Raw genomic sequence first — 26,959 nt, forward strand, 5'->3', positions numbered from 1 at the left:
TGTGTGTGTGTGTGTGTGTGTGTGCCCGTACACGCGCGTGTGCGTGCTTGCATTTACTCTAACTTCTTAGCTTCTCTGATGTAAAACCACTCAATTTAGGCACTAAGACACGCATATTAATATCTTACATATACAGGAAGAGCAAAAAAACTGTGTTACGACTTGAAAGAGGGCTGAGGCTACTACCAAGAAGAATGCATTGAGGAGTAGAACGGAGGAGGGCGCAGAGAGAGAGGAGAGAGAGAGAGAGAGAGAGAGAGAGAGAGAGAGAGAGAGAGAGACAGAGAGAGAGAGAGAAAGAGAGAGAGAGAGAGAGAGAGAGAGAGAGAGAGAGAGAGAGAGAGAGAGAGAGAGTGCTCAGGAGGGTAGACTCACAAAGAAGAGGCAGATGGGAGCAGAGGACTGAGAGCAGAGGGATGCACCAGAGAGAAGCTTTCTTACAACAGGCAAAGCTGAGTGATGGTTCTCTTGAACGAAGGCAGAAGACCGTAGAAGAATTTCTATCTGACTCTTTGTTTTGAAAGTCTTGCCATTGTTGATTGACAACTATTACCTAGAAGCCATCCCTACCTGGCGCTGTGTGGAGGTCAGTTTCACCAGTGATCTCTTTCAGATTCTCTTGGGGGACGAAGTGACAAGAGTCTACAATATTCTCTTATTCCCCAGGCAAGATGCCTGTGATGAAAGGCCTCCTTGCCCCTCAGAACACCTTCCTGGACACCATTGCCAACCACTTTGATGGGACCCGTAAGTACTGTACACACTGCTGTACTTCCATTAGTAAGTCATTGCTCATTCACTCAGTGTACATGTTTTGGGAAAATGACAGAAAAGGGGGAGCATGTGTTAAAGTTGCCTGGAGTGTGTCTTTTACAACTTTAGAATGTATTTGAGCTACAGAATATCAAACAGCAATGGTTCTGCATCCACTGCAAGTAGCCTACAATTGAGGAAACGACTGAAAGAACAGACAGTAAAATCCCCAATGTTAATTTAACTCTGAGAGTGTAAGTACATTTGGTTACATTTGTACACTCTCTGAGCTACAAATGGATACATTAACACAGAGGATTTTACTGTGTAGTTCCAGGTAAAATGTGCAGCACAGTGGAGTATTCTTCAAGAAATGTGAGTTACAGACTACTTTCAAAATAAATTATTTATATCTCACATTTTGTACATTAGCCATATATGAACCCCTAAAGTCCCTATTCTGGGGAGAACAATCAGCGAAAATTGCACATCTACAAGCTCACAACGCATCGTGTTACAATGCGTTGTGTGCTTGTAGATAGCAGACAGAATAGAAATTGATGCCGCTAATTAATGTCTCAGTCTAATCTCACAAAATGTAAATCTAGCACAGGTCCCAGTATAAATCTGAGACCTGTTTTAGGCTGCCTGCCTTCTGACTTCTGACCCAGATGTGGAGAAAGACTGCTTGACCCAAAGTAATGCCTGTAGCCTAGAAATCTGGGCTGAGATGCAACAGGTCTGGGAAAGGGACTGAGGTTATATAGCTGTCATATTGCAAGAAGAGGTGTCAATTTGGCCCCGCTGTTGCTTGTGCTTGATTCATACTCCAAAATAGCAGATATACAAGCTCACAACACATTACTCAAAAGTGTGATGCTCCATTATTGTGATGCATACAATTGTAAAATGGCGGGTTATATTTCCCAGAGTGTAGAATACTGTGGTTTTGAATAATCCTAACTACCGTATTAGGAGCAGTGGAGAAGTGGGGTTAAGTGTCTTGCTATGGAACACTTCTGATTACCAGACAGCCTCTCTCTACCCACTCAGCTACGGGCGGCCCATCAAGAGGCTGCTGTGTGGAGAAGTGGTTCTCAACCTATACTGGATCAGGGGGGCTCACTTGAAAATCTTGAAAGCGTTTGTGTGGCCCACCCATCTGACCGAGCAGTCAGATGGGTGGGCCGTGTGCATTTTCAGATGTTTATTTTAATGATCAATCAATCGATTGTGTTCCGTAATATACTTCAAGTATCTATTTATCGGTATAACAATGAAAACCATATTTTTCCCCAATGTTTTAAAGAAGAATTCTGTGAATCTTTAGTTTTGCCGATTATTTGGGGTCCCACTTGCAGTATCCTTGCGGCCCACCAGTGGGCCCTGGCCCACAGGTTGAGAACCACTGGTGAGGAGCCTTCATTCTTCCTCTCTAGATCTCTAGCCACTACACAGCTGTGATAGGTTTGTATTCAGTAAGTTCGAGTTCATCGTCACCTGAATTTCAGTGCTGATTATTTTTCTTCTTTTCAAGTTCCTTTTTCCTTTTTCATCATACTTTTGCCATTTCACAATGTTCCCCTTTACTGATCCAATTCTATTGTTGAACTATTTTCTACTACCTTTTTCCATTTCCTGGAAAGTAATGTTTTTTGACGTAGGATACATGGTTCCCGCCCGACAGTGACGATATGAATTATGTGCAAAATCAGTATGAAGTCACTCCTCTCTCTCTCTCTCTCTCTCTCTCTCTCTCTTGCACGCACGCACGCACGCACGCACGCACGCACGCACGCACGCACGCACGCACGCACGCACGCACGCACGCACACACGCACGCACGCACGCACGCACGCACGCACGCACGCACGCACACACACACACACACACACACAGTGTGCAGCAGACAGGTCTGGGTGGGTGTACAGACAAAGAAGCTGAGTGAGTGGATTAAGGGGCTGTCTGAGAATAAATGACTTTGAGCAAGGACAAATTAAAACAAATTCAATATATATCGAATTTGTCACAATTTAACATGAACCCTAGCGTCCCTATTCTGTGCATGTCATACTAAGCGAACATTACGCAAAAATGACCAATCGACAAGCTCCCAATGCGTCCCAATGCGTTGAGGTTGTAGATTTGTCATTTGTGGACGGAAAAAAGGAGGGGACCAAGAATAGACCCCTGGGGGACCCTGTGCATAATAAAGGGTTTAACGATCTCTGTGGGGAAATGCAGGTTTAAAGTTTTGCTGTGAGGTTTATACCTTTTAGATAAGAAAATTGTTTACTAATACTTCATCAGTTCAGAACTTCTGTACTTGGTCTGCTCTTTTTCCCCCTCTACACCAAATTTCTTTGCCCGAAAATAGCAACGCGTTGTGAGCTTGTAGATCTGCGAATGTTCCCCCAGAATAAGGGGGACAATGATGATAAATGAATGAGCGCCCCTGGTGAGCAGATCTCCAACACATACTGACATGTGAGCAGGGAAGATAATTACAATGAATTATGTAGAGGCAAAGAGTCAATCAAATATTACCCATGAATCTTACTCAGCTATGCTCTTTGACATGTGTGGAGGGAAAAAAATCCCACTTAAATTATTAATCATCTCAATCACCAACTCCCAGCATAGGTTATTAATGACAGCTAAAGATATAATCCTGACATTTGGCCTAATACAGGTTAACATGAATTAATCATTGACTGAACGTTTAGATGTAAAGGGGTTGGAATTGTCACCACGTGGACACTATAGGGGTCAAAGTGAGGAGATTTTGTCACAGACTCTCCAATATCTCAGAAGATATAAGCCCACTGCATGTTTCAGCTCTTTGTTATGCACCATTCCTGCAGGTCTGCACCACTGTAATTGACCGTGTGGGCGTTATGCCTAATTTATATTCCGTTGTACGATGGTGTCCTGCGCCCAAAAAATAGCTGATCTACAAGCTCACAGCAGGTCCCATTGCAACACATTGTGAGCTTGTAGATTGGCTTTTCTTTGGCGCGGGACACCATCGTACGACTAAGTATACATCAGGCTTCAGAATTGCTGCTGCTTATCGACGCTTAGTATCTTTCTGCCAAAGATCATCTGTGAAACGACACCCTGCATCCCTTCAAAAGAGATGCATTTCATTGAATTGAAGCAGCTGTATTAAAGTACAAGGAAGAATGGAGCACGATAAAGATTGAGTCAAACTAGATAGAAATAAGCCAGCAACTAGTGACAAGCCTGAAAAGGTTAAAAAAAAACATGAAATAACTAAGAAAATAATTTCACCCACGCAATGAGTCCCACTCCTCACAGTGCAACCTTGAATATTAAAATGTACTGTAGCAACAAGTAGGCCTACTGGCAAAAAGATAGTCTTTAATCATCTTTTACATAACTGCACTATACTGAGGCAATTTGGGCTGGCATCGCACATGGTAATATTCTGTTATTCTGTTTGTATCTAACTAGAAGGTCGGGCCGCTACGCGGCCCTCCCGTCTAGTAGCCTGGCCCGCACATCGGAGACAGAGACAGAAGAGCGTGTAGACGTTCCTTGCAACACCGGTGCTTGTTTCTCGCACATGATTTGGCAACGCGCAAAACGAAAGCGAAACCTAACTGCAGCATGCAAACCGAAAGCGAAACCTAACTGCATCATGCAAACCAAAAGCGAAACCTAACATGCAACTGACAAACAGACAAACTGACAATTTCCCAGTTCGTTCCCAGGTACAGCAAGTTTGCCAATTGTAATATAGATACAATTTAAACCACATTTACAGACACACAAAGTCAATATAGTCTAATAAAGGCTGAGAGAGAGTTGATACAAATACTGTATTTCTTGTTCGCTGAAGTAAGCTAAGTGTAACAGTGTGGATTTGGCATTGCTAATAATGGGGGAGCTGACGGCTGATTGCACAGTATTTTCAGACTGGGATAATAACTGCCTCACTGTCTGTGGATTTACAGTATGCTACGAAACAAGTCCTCTACAGAGTGAACTCCTGAGTGTTAATTGTAGGATTTTACAGTGTGATGACCGTTGACGACGTTGAACACCCTCTAACCACATGAACCCTAGTATCCCAATTCTGGGCATGTCAAAAATGGGGATAACATTCGGCAACAGTCGAACATTTGCCCAAAATAGCAGATATTCACAACAGTGTCTTGTTATGAACTCACAACACTCATAATACGTAGAAACACATTGCAACACGTTATGAGTTTGTAGATTTGCTATTTTTCAGCAAAGAGATTTGGTGTTGAGGGGAAAAAAGGAGAGGACCAATTCTAGAGCCCTGGGGGCAGTGTTAATTTTGTTGACTAAGACTGAAAGAACAAAGGGATTCTACCGTTGCGCCTCACCTCAGGTGCGTCACAGGGGTAGGGACAACAGATGCAGAAGAGATCAACGCTGGAGCAACACGGACATTTTAAGCCTTTTATTATTTAGGTGCAAGTATACATTAACTGACGTTTCGGTCTTTCGACCTTCCTCGAGGAAGGTCGAAAGACCGAAACGTCAGTCAGTTGCTCCAGCGTTGATCTCTTCTAAGACTAAAAGACTACGATTTTGATATTTAGTCGACTAAGACTAGACTAAGAATAACCAATTTCAGATGACTAGAATAGGACTGACACTATAAATGGTGTGTTATTCAAAAGACTAAGACTAAGACTAAATCATAATTTGCTGTTAAAATTAACACTGCCTGGGAGACTGTTCAATGGGTTTAAGTGATTAAAATAGCAAAGCTTGGTTTGAGATCAGAATGTTTTGTCTTCCCAAACAAACGTAGTCTCCTTTTTCGTCTGGTAGGTAATATGTGTGTTTGTGACCACACATTTATAGTAAATTTCAGCAATGAATTGTCTTTACAAACAATTCTGTATCCCGACAAATTAAATCAATAATTGGATCAATTAGTGCCTACATTTGCACCTGACAAGGAACAGCATCATTGTAACCCCATAGATACAAATAGCAGCTTTACTGCACAAATTGCTATGGCAACACACACACAACGGGTAGATCATTTCTTAATTTAGCCATTGTCGTGACACATTTTGTCTGTGTATTTTCCTCAATATAAAGCCATGAAAGTCATCGAACTGCAGATTTCCTATCTTTTGGTATAATGAGCATTTCTCTTTCCTGAGTGGGAATGCAAATGTGTTATTTTTTTATTATTATTCAAAGACATGCCTAATTTATGTTCTTGCTCCGAAAATAGCATCGCGAATGTGACAGGTGAAAGGAGACACACATTGGCTAGTAAATGATGGCTGAGATGCATTGTTATTCACAACAGAGCCTTGGATGCAGCGCCCACATAGAGCCAATGCTTTACAAGGGATGGGCTGAAATGCATGGGGATGGTTCGGCACTTTGAAGATCGTGGCTGTGCAAATTGGGGTTGGATTATATTACGCACACAACATTGTTGTGTTATTTGATTGTTTGCTTCCCAGACAGAATAAATACATAAAATTACATAAATGATGGAACTTGAGATGAGGACATTTCTTTCAGCGTTATTACTGTCTGCTACAGTGCATTGGGCTGTTCTTATCATGCTTCTTCTGTCTGTCTGTCTGCCTGCCTGTCATCCTAGGAGAGATTTACAACACACACCGTGTGTGTTGACCTGAATGAAGCCTGTTTTAGCCTATTCTAAAGTAGTGTTTCAGACAGTGCAGGGTTCCATCCAGGACACAGCTGAGGACACAGCTATCCTGAGCTACCCACTCGCCATCAATTTGAATTATAACCATATATTTCTACAAACTTGGATGGAGAGATTAATGGCTAAAGCCTCATTTATACCTTGTCTGTGTTGCTAGCCAATTTTCATTAGATTTTCAAGTGGTTGATCAAGTATGAAGTAGCCTAGGCTTAATTATTTCTTTGACGCACAATCCTTCTGACAAGTGTAACTTAAGAGGCCATGGTAGAATGAAGGCTGCTGTGCTTCTTGTTAGAGTCTGGTCCAAGCATGAATAGATGTTTAATTGAATGTCCACTTGATTTAACCCATGACTCTTTTGCAGTGCTGGACAAAGAAGTACCCGAGTCTAAATATAGATAGTCCTGGTCAAATATTATTGACTAGTGAAAGTGAAAGTTGAGCTTTTAAAAATATGCTATTTTCACTCAATTTGAAATATGGCTTAAGTGGTTAATTCATAATTCATGTACTTTTTCCCTTCCTAGAAATACAGTAGAGTCAAAATTACAATATTTCATTTTGAACTGGTGGAGTGAAAGTCATACGTTTCAAAAAATACAAATATTCGAGAACAGATATTCAAAATATTTACTTATGTACTGTATTCAAGTAACTGTACTTCATTACTGTCACCTAAGAATCCATCTAAAGAGAGTCTCTACATCTGTGCATGCGACAAGCTGAATCTCCCTTTCAAGCCAGACTTCTCTACAAAGATGTCTCTAATGGCAAACTGTAAGATTCTAGCTTTTCTCAGAATGTAAAAGAAAGGAAAGCATTACTCTCTCACAAACACGCTAACTTGTGGGCGAGTGTACGGTTATGTAATCACGACTTATTGAAGCTCTGGTAACATACGGTATATTACCACCACCACCACCACTACTGAGTTGTCATGGAAACACGAATGTTGCTTGAGTCCACATGATGTTTTTATCTTGGGGCATTATGGGCTTTAGACATCAATCTCCTGTATAAATAATGCACGCAGATATTATGACTACGTCCACCCAGCAGGAGGATAGCATTTACGTTATGCCTTATGATGTAGTTAGACCGCTTCAATGATGTGTGAAGTGCTGAAAGAAGGATCAATACCGTACGTTAGGTATCACACCACCAAATGTCAAGATCAGCCTGTCTCATGAGTCAGCCTGCAAAATAGTGTCTGTAATTAGTAACCAACGTTTCGCAGGATTAGCAGCATTAAAATCTCTAGCCTGGCGTTGCCAGACTGATCACGTGGGATCACTCACACATTCTCATCTGTGAGTGATCCCGAGTGATCGATCTGGCTATAAAATCTCTGTCGAACCTGCCATATATTCAATGAGGAAATATTGGAAGAAATAAACAGAAAACTAAATATATTGTAAGTTGCTGATGACACGAATTTGTAGTCTCCAGGGCTAGGACCAGGCTTAAGGTTGTTTTTTTTTGCCCCAGGGTTTTGGGTATCTTCCTCTCTTTTTCCATGGATCGTCTGGATCGTGTTTTTTTTGTAATTGTTGCATAATGCTTTGGCTGCTGACACGAGCAGACAGCAGTCCTATTCAATGCTGTTGAAGGTTGAAGATCCTTTGTCAGTATCTGCCACTGGAAAAAAAATTATGTAGGGACTGAGTGAATAAAAAGACCTCTTGGTTCTCCAGGCATGCAGTCAACTTAAATTCAATCCAACTAGATTGTAAGGGCTGGCCATGGGAGTCTGGGACCCATTCTGTGGGTGGGTTTGATTCACCTATGTGTGATTGCACTCACATACCCATCACAACACCCATCCTTTAGAATACTGCTATAACTGCCAAGGTTGAAGGTTCAAAGGTGTGTGACACAAGGATTCACTTTTGTGATAATTGGAAGATTCCAAGGCGTGGTCTTTGTCATTGTCACCTTCAGGGGAGATGACTCATACTGTAGTTGGTCTATGTTGGATACAGTGTGTCAGGCACTGACAACACACACGTGACACAAACACATGCAGGTATAGGATGGTAGCTACACCATACTCAAAATGGAGGGAGGCCACTTCTTCTGAACTAATATAATATCTGAAGCTATGTTTTGTTGAATGATTGGAAGTTGTATACAGTACATGCGGCACACTTTACATCTACACTACATACAGCAGGCAGGCAAGGATGCCTGACATATGCACATACATAACCATTTAGAAATGTGCCAGATTTTGTCAATACTTTGCAATATTGCTATGCTTGTGACACGACGGCTGATGTCAGGACAGACTATTGCCTTTTGTTCTTAAATATCATATTATCCAACAGGTTTACAGTAGGTTTTCTAGCTACTGTATGTCACTTTATTTATTTATGTCATTTTGATTCTTAAAGTGTCAACATATCAGTATATGTCAATTGACCACTGTCAGTTTACATCTGAAGTAATGTCAAGTAAAGTAATAGTACTTCAAAATTGCACACAGTACTTGAGTAAATGTGCTTAGTTACTTTCCACCACTGAACCTCAGTCCTTTCATGTCCTTTTCCTTCACAGACAGTAACTTTCTGCTGGGAAACGCCCACGGCCGCCATGGCTACCCCATCGTGTATTGCTCAGATGGGTTCTGCGAGCTGACGGGCTTTGCTAGGACAGAGGTGATGCAGAAGAACTGCACGTGTCGCTTCCTGCACGGGGGCGAGACCTGTGAGAGGGTCACCGAGCAAGTGGACAAGGCTCTGGAGGGTCAACAGGAGTACCAGGGACATGTCCGCTTCTATAGGAAGAATGGTGAGGAGAGACAAACCTATTCATATGAACACACATGTTTATATGACACGCACACACGCGCAGCCGCGCACGCACGCATGCGCGCGCGCACACACGCGCACACACACACACACACACACACACACACACACACACACACACACACACACACACACACACACACACACACACACACACACACACACACACACACACACACACACACACACACACACACACATACACACAGTGGAGAGGTGAAGGACGGAGGAACAAGCCCAACATTTCTCTATGTACAGTATGAATGTATACATGTATGAATCTATTAATGTATAAATGTATAAATGTATGAATGTATGAATGCCTGAATGCCTGAATGCCTGAATGCCTCCCTGTCTATATGACACGCTTTCATATGCACACGTGAATTACCTCAATTTAATCATGTATTTTTCATTATTCTCAGGAAATCCGTTCTGGTGTCTCCTGGACATTGTACCAATTAAGAATGAGAAAGGCGAGGTGGTTCTGTTCCTGTTCTCTTTTAAAGATGTCAGTGAATCCTATGGGAAAGGCCACCACAACAGCAAGAAGAGAGATGGTGAGCTTATTGCGGCTGCATGTATCCTACTGTAGCTATCCCAGCCCCAGCGAAGGGCATTAGTGAAGGGCATTAGTAGTGCAGCCTGAAACACCAATCGAAAAAAAACATCAAAAACTGTTCCTGATAACATTTTAGGAAATATGCAGTTGTTCAACATTGATTAATTTCACAGCTAGTTTTTAAAGTTAAAGTCATTCTGTGTAACTTTTTTCAATTAAACAAAAGTTGTGTTTGATCTAATATTTCACTGGTATATTTTTCACAATAATTATAATTGGTTCTAGTTAGCGAAACTGTCAGTCAGTGAAATGACCAAAAATGACCCTCTGGAGTTGGGACCCTGCAGTGGCCCCGGCTTGCAGTAATATGTACTTGACAATCTTTTTATCTATGTTTTTATTTGTTTTAATACTTATATTTTATACTATTTAAATGCATCTTGTATTTCCTCCTTCTAACCGTTGTTGAGAGCTCCTAATTAAAATGCCTACAAATGGCAATAAAGCACTTGAACTGAACTTGAACTTCAAGTCATCATGGTCTCCAACTAAACATTTAGCTTAAATGTAAGTGTAATGAGCTATCATTACAGTGTGTACTGTGTCCTTTATTTCAAACAGGCATGTCAGACGATTCCCGCCAAAACAGGAAAAGCAACCGATCCCGTTTTTCCCATGCCCAAGAGAGGGGGAGGACGGTTCTGTACCAGCTGACCAACATGTTCTCTAAGAGAAGCAAAGGGAAGCTCACTAATGTGAGTCTCTGTGGATTAAAGAGCACTGGCTCTGTTGTCTCCACCATGTTATAGCTATGAATTACTTATGATGACAAAGCATTAGCGAATGAGATTTGGCAAGTCTTCATAATCACGAAAGACCTGTGAGCATTTGCTCTAATAGCTAAACTGACAGGTTTAAAAAAATTGATTATTCTAATTAACTGGAAACCAATGGATAACTATTATACTGTGTTGTATAAATAGTACAAATACTGTACTCTTATTGTACGTAGCCAGATGTTCAGAGATCTCTGCCTACTGATACATCTGAGGAAATCTATATCATTCATTGAATGGGTTTGGAATTGGATGGCAGAGTAAACCAGCGCTAACAAACCTACACCCACTGATTTGAAAATAACAAACCTACACCCACTGATTTGAAAATAACAAACCTACACCCACTGATTTGAAAATAACAAACCTACGCCCACTTATTATGAAAATAACAAACCTACGCCCACTGATTTGAAAATAACAAACTTACACCCACTGATTTGAAAATAACAAACCTACACCCACTGATTTGAAAATAACAAACCTACACCCACTGATTTGAAAATAACAAGCCTACACCCACTGATTTGAAAATAACAAACCTACGCCCACTGATTTGAAAATAACAAACCTACGCCCACTGATTTGAAAATAACAAACCTACGCCCACTGATTTGAAAGTAACAAACCTACACCCACTGATTTGAAAATAACAAACCTACGCCCACTGATTTGAAAATCAATTCTGATTCCGTCATAATATGAAGGACCATCCTAAATTCTTTGCATTGGTTCTGCGTTGTTGTTATTGTTTCCACCCATTTTTAGGTCATTCATTGAATTTAGATGTCACCAGACGTATCAGTTAGTTTGACTATGCAAGACTAGTAGATATACAGTAATGCACACCTTAAATAATGAAATCATAGGAATCAGCAGGCTTATGGCAACACTTATGTGTCTGTACTGTCAAAATTGTGGCCGTAGCGACAATTTAGAAATTTGGGGGAATCTTGACATGTGTCTGTGTCTGTGTAACCAACTGTCTCGGATTTCACATCTTTGCCTAGTGCTGCTGTAAATCTTTTAAGATGTCTCTTAGTCGCCATTGTACATTCTTCTATCCACCATCTGTTACAAACTTCCTTCTTGCCCCACAAAATTTAGAGCACCTGCAATATCTGATCAATACCTGTCAATATGATATTATCCATATTATACACTTAAAACCCTCCCTTTGAAATATGAATACCTCACCCTTGAAATATGAAAAATAACCATGAACCCCAGTCAGCCATCAACAGAGTAAGTGGAAAACCCTGTGTAGTAGTGATGAGCGGGCCGACCCGTAACCCGCGGGTCCCGCGGGTCAACCCGCGGCGCGGGTGGTCGAGTCAGGATTTCAGAGGCAATTATGCGGGCTGCGGGTGAGCGGGTCAGCCGCTCACACACAAAAAAAAAAACTATTTTGAACAACATGCTTGTTTATTTAGCCCATGACAATGTTGTGCTACTGTAGACATTTAAAGCGACTTTGGTTACTTAAAAGAGCGCTATATAATATATATATGTATTCCCACCGTGGGTTGCGGGGCGGGTTGAGCCATAGATTTATATATGGGTTCGCGGGGCGGATTGAGGCGGGTTGGGTTCCGTGGCGTGGCGTGGCGGGGCGGGGCGGGGCGGGGCACACACACACACACACACACACACACACACACACACACACACACACACACACACACACACACACACACACACACACACACACACACACACACACACACACACACACACACACACACGTATGTATATGTATGTATGTATGTATGTATGTATGAATGTATTCGTCTGTCTTTCTGTCTGTCTGTCTGTCTGTCTGTCTGTGTCTTCTTCGTTTGTCAATCTATTATGGGAGCTACAAGGGGGGTCTGTGGTTTGAGGAAGTGAGGGGAGGAGGGGGGTGGAGGATTTTATGACTCAGCCCCCAGTCATAGTTCAATTATGGCCTGTCAACCTGTGAGTCAGGAGGTCATAATTTATTCACTTCCTGTCAATCAAATTCACATGCTCACACGCAATGTACTGTATATGGTCAGAAACATGTTTTTATATTTTTCATTAATTAATTAATGCAGATCTACAAGCTTGTACCTTGTAGATTTGCTATTGTTATAATTTTTTTCAACTGTTTGCCTATAATGACATGGCCAAAATAGGTATTGAAAGTGATTAAAGTCTCTCTGTGGGTTTTATAAATATTTAATGCATGAAAAGACCTTTTGACTAAATAATAACTACATTGGATCCATTGGAACACAGGTATTTTTTTCCATTTCCTGAAAAGTAACAGTTTGGGACATAAAGATTTCCACCTGACAGCGACAATATATCCTGTGCTGTATGTCTTCATACAGAGAGAAAGGTTGAATGGTTAGATTGGTAAAGAAATAAATTGCCATCCATCCAGTCAGTCAGTCAGTCAGTCAGTCAGTCAGTCAGTCAGAGCTGTTCCTTGGCAGAAGTAGGCCTATTACTTACTGGAGCTTTTCCATCCAGACAAATGCAAAAAAATTGGTTATTGACAGCACCACCACGACAGCCTCTGTCTACATAGTTGGTGATCACCTTGGAAAAATCGTGATTCCTTTGACAAAGAAAATTATTTTCTTTGTCAAAGGACCACCACGACAGCCTCTGTCCACATAGTTGGTGATCACCTTGGAAAAATCGTGATTCCTTTGACAAAGGAAAGGATTTTCGGGCATGCTTATCTAACTGAAGCCATTGAGACACAATGAACATGAGGTACATGAGCAGAGGAATGCCCTTGCCCTTCATCTTTCAACGTGCAATCTAATGTGAAGGTCTGGATGGATTGCTTTTATGATTCATGTCTGCTCTCTCCTCCCTTTGTCAGAGTGTGTTCCAGAAGCCCACTCTGCCGGAGTACAAGGTGGCCGCTGTAAAGAAGTCACGCTTCATCCTGCTCCACTACAGCATCTCCAAGGCCTTGTGGGACTGGCTAATCCTGCTGGCGACCTTCTACGTCGCAGTCACTGTGCCTTACGATGTCTGTTTTGTCAGTCACGATGAAGACGGTGACCCTGAAAGTGCCAGTCGCGGCACTTTAGGCAGTGACATCGCAGTGGAGATACTGTTTATACTTGGTACGACACAATTCAACCGCTGTTGACTTCCATTATAAAAGATACATATTTAAACAAACATATGAAACATAATGTGAAACAAATTGAATCATGTTGATCTCGAGATCCACATGGCTTCATGTGGCTCTCGGACTTCGTGTGGCCAGCCTGTGACATCATCTATCCTATGACATATCTATGATGTATGACTCCACATTTGGGCAAGGTTTCAGCCTGATACAAGCCCCATTGATTAGTTTCCATTATAAAATGTTAGATGTCAATATAAAACATACGTGGAAAGGAAAATACATTTGGCACTGATCGGTCCAGCGGTTTGCTCCAGACACACAGACACCCATAGACAGACCAACCCTCTAATACACTGTTTCCCAGGGTCAGTCGAGACCCATTTTTGGGTGTCGACAGACCCATTTTTATGGGTCGCGTGTAAATGAATAAAATAAATACTTTTAAGAAGTAGTGAAAATAGCAGACCTACAAGCTCACAACGCGTTGTGATGCCATACGTTGTGTGTGACGTTATCCAGACACAGACAGACAAGGCAAGACAGACAGACCCATTTCTAGACGGCTCGCCTCCTACAGATCCACTCAAAATAATCTACTTTAAGATGCTACAGCGTGTCTCCACACCAACAGTGCTATAAAGAGAAACCAATAACCAACCTGATGTGTTATAATTATATATATCAGTGCAACTGTGATGGTTGCCGTGGCAATGGATAATAAATGACTATACACCCTATATATATCCCACCTGTCCTCACCCACGCTGGGCGTCTCTGTTGCCCCAGCTTACGGATCATAACTAGAGCATTCTTACGTCGTCCCACTTTCAGCTTCCAGAGGCGTGTGATAGCACAGCTGTCATCGGGCTCTGGTTCCGTCTATCAATAACTTTGTCTGGTGACAATTATGCACAGTGAAATGCCTGAGAAGATTTCTTTTTTTGAAGTATGAACGTACTACAAAATGATATTTTTAGATTTTATAGTTCTACATTAGTTTTGTTTAAAGATGTACTTCCACAAACTAAATGCCTTTTCGCCTACAGACATATTTTTCAGTAATCAAACACATTTATTTGTAAATAGATAATACATTTAGCATTGACTCTAATGGAGGGTAAGGATAGCTACTTTTAGTAATTACATCACTGTAATTCCTTTACATCTAATCTGAAATTTCAGGTGTGCTTTAGCTTAGGTATAATTCTGGCATCAATTCATGTCACCTCAATTCATATCAATTATTGATAGTCCTTGTTAAATATCTCTATGTACATGGTTAAATTCTCAGTATTAATTTATCCATTGTAACTCTGAGATTGTACGAATGGATGAATGTACACTCTGAGTATTTTACTGTGTATATTTTCACTGTTCATATTCAGATATCGTCCTGAATTTCCGGACCACCTATGTGAGCCAGTCGGGTCAGGTGGTCTACGATGCCCGCTCCATCTGCCTGCATTACTGCACCTCCTGGTTCTTTATAGATCTGATCGCTGCACTACCCTTTGACCTGCTTTATGCCTTCAACATTACAGTGGTGAGATTTTTCTCTCTCTCTCTCTCTGTGTGTGTGTGTGTGTGTGTGTGTGTGTGTGTGTGTGTGTGTGTGTGTGTGTGTGCGTGTGCGTGTGTGAGACTGTCTGTTTCTGGATGTGTTCATCATCGTATCTTCGATGCTGTGTCAGAGAGACGTAGACTTCTATCTCTATACTGTCTTTCTCTCCAAATGTAGGTCTCTTTATTTACATGCCCTGTCCACAAGAAAAGATAACTAAATTCCTGGATTTTGCTTAACCATTTTGGGTAAAATAAGATAATAAAGGAGAAGAAGAAAAACAAAACAAAACAAAAAGATTCTGTGAGCTTGTTGATCAGCTATTTTCTAAAGAATGTATAGACTTTTTTGTTGTTCAGTGGCAGCCCTTGAGTCATGAATATAGTAGCCAGTAGATCTCTCAAGTAGAATAGTCTTCCTTTTTTCTTCTCTATATGCAACTACATGTTCACCTGTACCGTGTATTCTGTGCTCTCGTTCCAGGCCTCTCTAATGCACTTGTTGAAGACAGTGCGTCTACTGCGGCTCCTGCGCTTGTTGCAGAAGCTGGACCGCTACTCACAGTACAGCGCTGTGGTCTTGACCCTGCTGATGTCTGTGTTTGCACTGCTGGCCCATTGGATGGCGTGCGTCTGGTATGTCATCGGACGCAAGCAGATAGAGAGCACTGACCCTGTCACGTGGGACATAGGTGAGAACATGCACAAGCGTGTGTGTGCGTGTGTGCATGTGTGTGTGCGTTGTGTGCGTGCGTTTGTGTGACCACACTGACCACACCACACAGTGTCTCAACAAACTCAACTCAACAATAAACAATTACATTCTCAAGTTTGCAATAAAATCCTGACTGCAAGTTGAGCCCCCTAAATACAACCTTGCCCTCTGGTATACCCGTCACAACATTGATTCATACTGCTTTCTGCACAATAATCAAGAACAGGAATCTGTTGCACATATATGAGTAGCTGCCCTGCCTTCAAGGGACTCTATACATTACACACATAAATACAGCAATCAAATCACATTGTGGATTTGATTGCTTAAGAACTGCGCCGTGCCACTGGACAACAAATGCATTTCCATATTAACAAAACTGTTCAAACACGCTGATTTGCCTTATCAATATATGTAACAATTCATTTCATTATATTATTAAGAGCTCTACAAATACTCTGAATGTGATCATGGTTAATGGTCCACCAAAACGTTTTTTATTCTAGAAACTAGATGTTCTTTTGACATCCACATGGATACTTCAGCTGAAAAATATTGATTGATTGTTGCGCATGTGTGTGTAGATTTGTACACTCTGAGTTAAGTTGACACCAAGGTTTGTACCGTGCACATGTTCCTGTGTGTTCCTGTGACAGCTTTTACACGCCAGAAAAATATCACTTTTCCAGGAGCAACAGCCCCTTGCAGCTAATTGGAATGGCCCCGCACTACACACCTCTAGCCAAGCATGAATGCATCAGCAGCGCTTGAACCTCTTTGGTTCTCCTTAGCTCCCCTGCTGCCACCTCCACCCGCTTCCGTGGCAGCCCAGGAAGTTCAGGTCACAGAGTAATGGCCATAGAGCAATGCCCCCCACTGCACGTGTGAATCCAATTTATTCCCGCTAACACACAAAAAGACTCTCTACAGGCCATGGAGCGGCGGGTGATCAGTTAAGCCTGAAAAGACACACTGAAAAAGCAAGCTTTCTGTCGATGGCTTTACGATGCAGTGGTGGAAGCAGTACTCCAGATTTTTTACCTGAGTGCAAACAGCAATACCACTATATAAAAATACTCTGTTACAAGTAAAAGGCCTGTATTCAAAATTGTACTTTGGTAAAAGTACAAAAGCATTGGCATCAATATATACTTACTATACATTTCTAAATGTGTCTAACTTAAAAGAAAAATGCAGATCGGTTATTTTTCTGTATCCATATAAGCATAAAAAAAGTTTCATAAATAAATAAAATAGGGCTTATGTGGATAATGTCTGTTTTGTAATAATAAACCTACAAAGTCAAAAGCACAATATTCTCTGAGAGGTAGTGGAGTAAAGAAGTACATACATTTTTTTTGTTTTATATACAGGTAAAGTAAAAGTACCTCTTAATTGTACTTAAGTACAGTACTCAAGTAAAGTTACTGTCCACCATTGTTTTACTGACCCCCACCCATCTCTCTCTCTCTGGGGGATCTCATTTTAAATAAGCCTTTGTGCTTTTATGAGCGATCCAGTTTAGAGGACCTTTGTATTGTGAATTGTACTTCCATGTACTGTTTCCATGTCTTTTCTAAATATAGTATTCAATCAATCAATCAATCTCTCTCTCTCTCTCTGTCTCTCCCCTGGTCCACAAGGCTGGCTCCAGGAGCTGGGTAAGCGCCTGGAGACCCCGTACATCAACAGCACCGTGGGGGGTCCCTCCATGCCCAGTGCGTACATCGCCTCGCTCTATTTCACTCTCAGCAGCCTCACCAGTGTGGGTTTTGGCAACGTGTGCGCCAACACCGACGCGGAGAAAGTCTTCTCCATCTGCATCATGCTCATGGGTGGTGAGTTCATCAGAAACTGTTGACGCTCCTTCTTGTGACTCATTTGCTGACTAAAAACAAACTGAGAGAGTGTACAAATGGAACCAAATGGACCCTGACGTGACGTGTCCAATCCAATCGGTTCCATTTCTACACGCTCAGAGTTAAATTAAAGCTGCAATCCATAACTTTGTTCGTGCAAATAACACATTATTTTAACCAATCTGATAGAGTAGGTTATTTAACGCACGCACGCACATGCGCACGCACATGCGCACGCACGCACGCACGCACGCACGCACGCACGCACGCACGCACGCACGCACGCACGCACGCACGCACGCACGCACGCACGCACGCACGCACGCACGCACGCACGCACGCACGCACGCACGCACGCACGCACGCACGCACGCACGCACGCGCACGCACACACACACACACACACACGCACACACACACACACACACACACTATTTGTTTTCTCTCTGCTCTTCTATTGAGTAAAATAGTAATATATCCTGTGGTTGAGGAGGACTGGTTGAATCCTGGGTAGGATATAAAATGTATGGATTGCAGCCAGTAGTGTAAAGTAACTAAGTACATTTACTCAAGTACAATTTCAAGGTACTTTTACTGTGCTTGAGTATATCCATTTGTTTTAATACTTAATACTGTACAGTATGGTATTGTACTTTTTACTTGACTACATTTATTTGACAGCTGTACTTACTGGTTAATTTGCAGATTTAACTCTCAGGATTTTACAGTGTACTTTAGCCAGAGAAACTACCGAGCTCCAAATGATGTTTCTGCTCCCCTGTCCCACCTTTAGCCCTGATGCACGCGGTGGTCTTCGGTAATGTAACGGCCATCATCCAGCGCATGTACTCTAGACGCTCACTCTACCATACAAGAATGAAGGACCTCAAGGACTTCATCCGCGTGCATCGCCTGCCTCAACTGCTAAAGCAGCGGATGTTGGAATATTTCCAGGCCACCTGGTCCGTGAACAATGGCATCAATGCCAATGAGGTTGGTGAACTGAAGAAGTGACTGTTTAACCTCATGAACCCTAGCGACCCTATAATTCTGGGCACGTCATAAAAGGCGAAAGTACACAAACACTTGGCGAAAACAGACAAACATTTGGTGAAAATAGCAGACAGCTACAAGCTCACAATGCATCGCAACACGGGGCTTGTAGATCAGGTATGGTTGCTATTCGACATACAACTAAGTACATAGGGTTTATATGGATAGAATATTGTATTCATAGACCTTTTACAAGCCTGTCAGGCAAGTGCCACCTTCTCTCATGTTCAGTCTTCTGTAAAACACATGTTTAACGGTCTGTATTAGCTGTTTACACATTGTGTGGACTGTCAGTAGGCTACAGTGTCAATTATTGGTGTTTGAGTGGTTGCTAGAATCCATAGTCAGAAACTTGATTACTAAAATATAAGACAGTGTCTTACTGTAACTAGGCTTAGAAGTTTAAAATGAAGGACTATGGCACCAAACGCAGTATCAGTCCGATAGGAGCAGCACCCTGTCTAATTATATGGATAAGAGTGGGAAAAGAGTGAATAGTGAATACTCATTAACACTCTCACCATCCCTGGCTGCAGAGAATGTATTCACTGTTGAAGCTAAGAGACAGTCAATGAGTGTGAGGGTGTGACAGTCAACACATGCTGCCTTTAGCATCTTGTATCTGTTTTTACTGTGCAACCTTGCATGTCATGTCAGTGCAACTCTTTCCCTCCCTCTCTCTTTTTCTCCCTCTCTCTCTCCCTGTCTCTCTCTCTCTGTCTCTCTCTATCTGTCTGTCTGTCTGTCTGTCTGTCTCTCTCTGTCTCTCTCTATGATCGCACCTTGGTCTGACGTCACACAACAAAAACTGTTGCCTAACAATGCTGGTTTTATATAGATGTCTTCCCCCTCCAGATGTATTGTAAAGATATGGTTGTCACTTTCCCATAATATGCTTTCAAAATAGTAATGCCTTGGGTGAAAAAAATATGTATTCATTTTGTCGTTGATCATTTATCATATGAAGTGTTATAATATATCTGTATATTTTGGTGTTATTCTCATCTCTTACTCCATACTAGGCACTGTATTTTGTAGGATAAAAATCTATGCATGGTTTTTCTAATTACATGTCACTTCCTTTTGAAAATTGAAAATTGAAATCCTCCAAACATTTGGACAGAATTTGCAGAAATGAGAAACTATTCATCTGTAGAAACGACAACCACGTCAGGTCAAACATGTTTTTCAGGAACGCACCAAGACAGTAGACCGTGTAGACAAGTACACCTGATGATATCCATTCTCTATTAAGTGTGAAAATATGTCATCAACGTAATGAGACACTGACTATGTCAACAGAGAGAGGCACATATTTTGTGTCAGCTCTTAACAACTCTCTTTCTAGACTCTAGAAAAAGAGACTAGAAAGAGACCTCTCTAGAATCTAAAGTGCATCCTATAGACATTTGCCTTGTTCAGACTGATGAGGTCTTTCAACTCCTCTCTCTTAGCTGCTGCATGACTTCCCAGATGAGCTACGAGCAGACATTGCCATGCACTTAAATAAGGACATTCTGCAGCTGCCTGTATTTGAGCGAGCCAGCAGGGGGTGTCTGCGCTCTCTCTCCCTGCACGTCAAGACCTCTTTCTGTGCACCTGGGGAGTACCTCATTCGTCAGGGAGATGCCCTGCAAGCCAATTACTTTGTCTGCTCCGGATCCCTGGAAGTGTTGAAGGACGGCATGGTTCTTGCTATCCTGGGTTAGTGCATGCTGGGCAGTGGGTCTGCAACATCTTGCCTCAGTTTCGGGTTTTTGTCTTCAATCCATTGTAACCCTTCTGCTTTTTACCTGATCTGTGCAGGCAAAGGTGATCTAATTGGGGCTGACCTACCAGGGAATGATCAAGTGATTAAGACCAATGCAGATGTGAAGGCTTTGACCTACTGTGACTTGCAGTACATCAGTATTAGGGCTCTGCAGGAGGTCCTGGGGCTCTACCCAGAGTATGGCAGCCGCTTCAACTCAGACATCCACCACAACCTCACATACAACCTGCGAGAAGGCAGTGATGCTGAAGTAAGACATGTGCAATTTCATAGGTTAAATCAATAAAATGTTATGTTATATAACATTATATATATACATTTTTTGGGGGATGTGCAGGAGTTTTATATATATATATATATATATATATATATATATATATATATATATATATATATATATATATATATAACACTATAATAACTCCTGCACATCCCTAAAAAAATGTAGGAGGTGCAAGTCTAGGCAGCAGCCATATTAACTGTAAAAAAGGATGGACCTTCCATAAGGAAGGGACTGCACACTCCAGAGAATATACATAGAGAGAGAGTTTGTGAAATATAAGCTGCAGATGCTTCTAGTTATATGTTACCATATACTTTGCGAACACAGTTGTGTATATCTGCTAACTTTGATGATATATCTATAGGGACGAACAAGACTTTCCAGATCTCCCAGGCTGTCTCAGGTATTTCTGCCTCACAGAGCTATTTATTTAGTACATTTGACACATTCACCAATCTACATAATCTATGTCACAATTCAACAATGGGTATAACAATGCAAAGCTGTAAAGGATTATAATGTTTCGAGGTGCAAGCTATAATATTTCAGACTTGTAGCACTTGTGTATGTATTCAGGCCTGATCATTTTGAATACATTAGTCAGTTCTCTGATATAATGGAAGAAGTTCTATGATAAAAGACATTACAAGATTGTACGATTTTTGTGTATAAATAGTCACCTACTGTAAGTGGCTGCAGCCGTGGCAGTAAAGTGCACTGGTGGCAATAAAGTGCAATAAGGTGCATATTCTAAAGCGCAGTACAATACTGAAAAATAGCTGTAAATATAAGAAATGGCAATACAAAATATTAAGGGAATCTGCACAGTCCGTAAACTATAGTCCTGTTACCGTTTGTCACTTTTTCAAGTTCAGGAGTCTTATTCCCTGTTTACATATAAGATAGCGATCTGATTCTGAAAGCACTTATTTGACTAACATAATTTCCTTCAATAATCCTTTTAACTAAGACATAATGAACAATGTTTCTCTCTCCCCAGGATCGGCTTGGAATGGATCACAAACTACCCTTCATTGTTGAGGCGGACAAGGTGGAACACGGGGAAGACATGGGCCACTGGCTTCCAAGGAGCCAGTGGCACCACCAACCCAGCCTCAGCACCAACCAGTTGGGGGAAGAGCTTCACCACATCCATGCCCTCCGCCCTCGATCACCCGTTCAGGGATGTAGAGGCCGTAGCCCATCTCCCCAGCCACTCAACACTGACAATCTCTTGTCCGCTCCATTACCCACTCTTCTACATGACACAGACTTGAGCCATAGACCAGCCAAACTGCTCATCCCATCCGTACATTGTGTCACTCCTCTAGACTTGAGCCCCAGGTAATCTATTCCAATCAGTTTTATTCAGATATTAATTGGTTTTCAGATCGCTCTATAATAATGTAACTCTTATTCCTGTCTCTTCCAGGGTTGTGGATGGAATTGAAGATAATGAGCATGCGTTTCATTTTAATGTGGAGCAGAGTGAGGCAAAGACTAATGGAAAAGGTATTTCATTCACAGGCTTCGTGGTGCATCGGTGGTGGCTGCTATTACTTGTAACAATGAAAATATTGATCAAAAGGATATCTCAGGTTTTTGTGACCCAAAATTGTGTGTGTGTGTGTGTGTGTGGGGGGGGGGGGGTTCTTCTACATGTAGCCCCTGTACTGTATGTCTCAAATACCTAGGAGCATTGCACTACTTACTGCTTAGGTCAAGGCAACTCATCTCAGATTTGTATTATTGTCTCCGCCAGGCCGAAAGGCATGGCGAGAGAGTATGTTTTTCCCCCTGTCCGTCCGTCCGTGTGTGTGTGTGTGTGTGTGTGTGTGTGTGTGTCCGTCCGTGTGTCCGTCATTCTGTCATTTTGTGTACAGCTAATCTCCGGCACCGATGGCTTGATCGCAACGAAACTGTGCACACACACTCCCTGGATGACAGAGCAGAACCTCTGCCCCAAATTTTTCAAATTAGCCTTTTATAGCGCCACCAGGAGGCCGCTTTTTGCAAAACACACTTCTTGACAGTACTCCTACAGATTTTATCCAAACATCACGCAAATCAGTACACAGTATCTCTATAGTCATGTGATCAACACGGATCTGTCCAATTTTCCATATTTCATCCTGATTGGCTAAGGTTGGCTTCCAAAGTTTGCAGGATTGCTCCGTTTTCAACAAAATGCCTCAAATCATGAACGCAGCTTGCGATTTCCGTGAGATTTCACACGCACATTCCCACTAGGCCGAGGAAGAAATGCCACTTGAAAATGTTCAAATCAGCCTCATGGTGGCGCTATAAATGGACGATTTATGTTTTTACCTATAACTGCACCGATCTGCATGAAACTTTGCACGCACACTCCCTAGAGGCCAAGGAAAAACAACTGACCTGCATTTTTCACATTTGCCTTTCATAGCGCCACCAGGAGGCCGACTTATGTAAAACACATTCTTTGATATTAAGCCTTCAGAATTTATCCAAATTTCACGCACATCGGTACACTTGATCTCTATAGTCATGTGATCACGATGATGTGATCACGATGGATCTTTTAAAATTTTCATATTCCATCCTGATTGGCTAACATTGACATCTAAAGTTTGCAGGAGTGGCCCGTTTTGAACAAAATGCCACAAATCATGAATGGAGCGTCCGATTGCGACACTTTGCACGCACATTCGCACTACATTGAAGAACAAATGCCACCCTTTTAACATTGCCCTATTATAGCGCCACCATGAGGCCAATTTTGCAACACTTTTCTTTTTTATATTACTCCTACAAATTCAAACATCATGCAAATCGGTACACATATAGTCAAGTGATCAAGATGGTTCCATCCAATTTTTCATATTCCATCCTGATTGGCTAATTCCGAACATTGCTGCCCCACAATAACCTACCTGACCTGGCGGAGACCTGTGCTCCGAGGAGCACTTTTTCTAGTTCATAAATCTTTCACACAGATCCAAATATTAGTTGGAAAATGTTTTTGTTCCCAGTGAAACCCATTTGCCTACCACAAGTATCAGACACTAGGCTACTAGGCTATTAAAAATAAGCAACATTCATTTTTATTTAACTTACTTAAAGTTAACTTACTTAACTTACAGCCATACTTTGTGTTCTACACCCTTTGATAGACCATTTCCAGGTGAGCGCTAACCTGCTTCTGGAGACAGAGGAGATGAGACAGAATATCAGCAAGCTCAACAATGAGGTACAGTATTTAGTGACCTTAGACCAACTGAATGACACAGACATATAACGCAATCTATGAATAGAAATATTTAACTAGGTGACAAACATTTTTATGTCAAACATTTTGTTCCTCCTTCAAATAGTCACTACTCTACTTTCACAGCTCCTCAAGGGCTGGGTAGGCTACATCTTGACACACTTTCAGTTCAATGTTCGGGTTATGTGAGCGTGACAAAATTGTTACAGCCAAAGTTGAATGCACTTTATGAACTGAAGACATTTTTAATTTGTAATTTGAAGCAGCTGCATGTTCTACACCTTCCTCTCAAGTTTATTTCTTAGCAATGAGAAGTAGCTTAAACTGCATTAAAAAGCAGACATTCTTCATTGCCGTCTTCCTTTTTCCATCCTTTTTATTTTCAGATGAACAACTTGAATCAAGAAATATCAACCCTGGCCAAGGAGCTCCGTGAGATGATGCTTTTCTTGCAGACCCATGTGACCACACCGCACTATACCACCCCAGTCTCGACATACCCCTATAGCATACAGATGGCTTCCAGTGCCAGTGTGACTGCTTCCAGTGACTGGCAGACACATGTGCCTTTTAATATGGCAACAGGGCCTCATCTCCATCACGAGCCAATTAGCCACCCTACCAGAAATGTGTGGGGTCACAGTGGAGTGCCCAGCCATAGCATAAATCCCACACAAGGCCAGACACAAGGCCAGAGGCTTGAGCATTTGCATGGACCGTCCAGTCCCATGTCATCTTGCTTACACACATGCTGCTCTGACAGAGAAATAACCACTACTCACAGACTACAGAGTCAATGTGGCCCCTTACAAACCTCCAGAACGATACCCAACTCTTCCTACATGACACAAACTCATGGTCAGGGAGGCCCATCCCTCCTTGGACATAGCTCTGCCTTTCAAAGCTTCCCAGTGACTTGTCAGGGCCCTCAGGCGGGATGCAAGGCCTCTGTTCCCACTTTGAGCAGCAGCTGTCACCTAATGTGTTCTGCAAGAAATCTCAGCCAGTCCTATCCCTCGTTGAGTGTGCAAGCCAACTCTGATCTCACACAATCTCCCAACACCCCAACAACACCCATCCATGTCTCTGTCACCCCTACTGGCCATCCAGAAGTCCACACGGCCTTCAGCTCCCTGTCCCCCTCAGGGGTCTATACCTCAGCAAGCACAACACACAGCCAGGGCCCCCTTGGTTCTATCAGTGGTCCAAGACAGAATGATCTGGTAGGATGCAGCCCTATCCACCAGACAGAGAACCTTACTCATACAGTGCTGGGGTCTTGCACAGGAACAGATTGCGACTGCGTACCTCCTAAGCATCCAGTGAGGACAGACAATAATGAAGTTGTAGATTCTGAAACTAGCAGCAGTACTCCAACTGTAGAAGTTGGACCCATTTAGGGTGTGGACTGTGGAAGTGACACAAGCCTGACACTTATTGCATTGATACATTAATGTATCAATACAACCACGGAAATGCCCCCCCCCCCCTTACCTTAAGGAACTGCTCAAGCCACAAACCTCCCCTCGCAACCTCCGCTCTGGAAACACTAACCGCCTCCAAGTCCCCACCACCAAGCTCCGTACCATGGGCGACGAGCCTTCTGCTCAGCTGCCCCTCGACTGTGGAACTCACTCCCGGACCAGCTAAGAGCTCCACAGCCTGTCAATGCTTTCAAGAGAGGATTAAAGACTTTTCTTTTTATTAAAGCATTCGGTTAGCTACTCTGGTTTTACCCCCTGGGCTTTCTTTGCCCCCCTTGCTTTTTAATTGTTTTTATTTTAAAACCCTCCTTTTTTAGATTGTTTTTTTGCAAATGTTTTTTATTCTGTACTGCAGCACTTTGCTTCAAATGTAAGGTGCAATATTGCCCAACAGGATGGATAAATATGATTTAAAATGGGGACATTATCATCTACATGCTACGGGTCATGGATGACGTCTCCGGCTCAGTGTGAGCTTCAATAACCATAAAGTGTCTTGGGTTAGATTTGTCTGGGGTAGGGCTGAGGTAGACTGCGGGCGGTATGCTTCTGCGCACTGTATTTTAGATTTTTCTTTTTGTCAATGTCTTTATGTTTTAACGGTTTGTTTATTTGTATTATGTGTATGGTATGTCTTGTCTCGTTATAATGGTCAGTAATGTCGTTATTTGAATAAGACTGTTCTTGTGATGTTTATTGTATGTCTTGTCTAAAATATGCTTGCATCAATGCTGAAAGTGAATTTTCTGTATGTTTGTCTAAAAAAGTAAATAAAGTACAAATCATTAAAAAAAAGTAAGGTGCAATATAAATAAAATGTATTATTATTATTATTATTGATGTAACATTACTGCATGAATGCTGACTTCATCAGTGACTACAATGACTTTCACATGTTCAGTTTCTCTTCTTTCTGAGCCAGTCACAGAGCATAAATAAAACAAATAAACAGCTGAACACAATTTACCTGTTTCTGTTTCCCACATGTATTGTAGTAAACCTGTGCAAGTGGGATTTTTTAAATGTTATAGTTCTTGGTCATTTTTAAAGGCTTGTGTGGTGTAGGCTTCTGCGTAGATCTGTAGCGCCACTCAGTGGTGAAAAGTAATTACAGCAAAAAACGTCCACTGCTCAATGGTTTATTTATGCCAGTGGTTCCCAACATTTTCAGGCTGTGACGACCCCCCCCAAAATAAAAATAGTT

The 26,959-nt window shown here is 41.9% G+C and overlaps 1 protein-coding gene across 1 annotated transcript; it reads left to right on the forward strand.

Moving 5' to 3' along the window:
• Window positions 1-671: 671 nt before the first annotated feature.
• On the forward strand, window positions 672-25,921 carry kcnh4a (potassium voltage-gated channel, subfamily H (eag-related), member 4a; the record flags this gene model as incomplete). Its single annotated transcript, XM_080448209.1, has 16 exons — window positions 672-747; window positions 9,011-9,244; window positions 9,690-9,824; window positions 10,448-10,581; window positions 13,523-13,772; window positions 15,169-15,326; window positions 15,828-16,035; window positions 17,702-17,896; window positions 18,711-18,910; window positions 20,425-20,674; window positions 20,777-20,991; window positions 22,025-22,368; window positions 22,457-22,536; window positions 24,177-24,253; window positions 24,658-25,593; window positions 25,772-25,921. 16 exons carry the CDS (start codon window positions 672-674, stop codon window positions 25,919-25,921), a joined length of 3,642 nt encoding a protein of 1,213 aa, XP_080304335.1.
• Window positions 25,922-26,959: the final 1,038 nt, after the last annotated feature.

The sequence above is a fragment of the Gymnoscopelus braueri genome (assembly GCF_963280865.1).
Source record: "Gymnoscopelus braueri genome assembly, chromosome: 13".
Lineage (NCBI taxonomy): Eukaryota > Metazoa > Chordata > Actinopteri > Myctophiformes > Myctophidae > Gymnoscopelus > Gymnoscopelus braueri.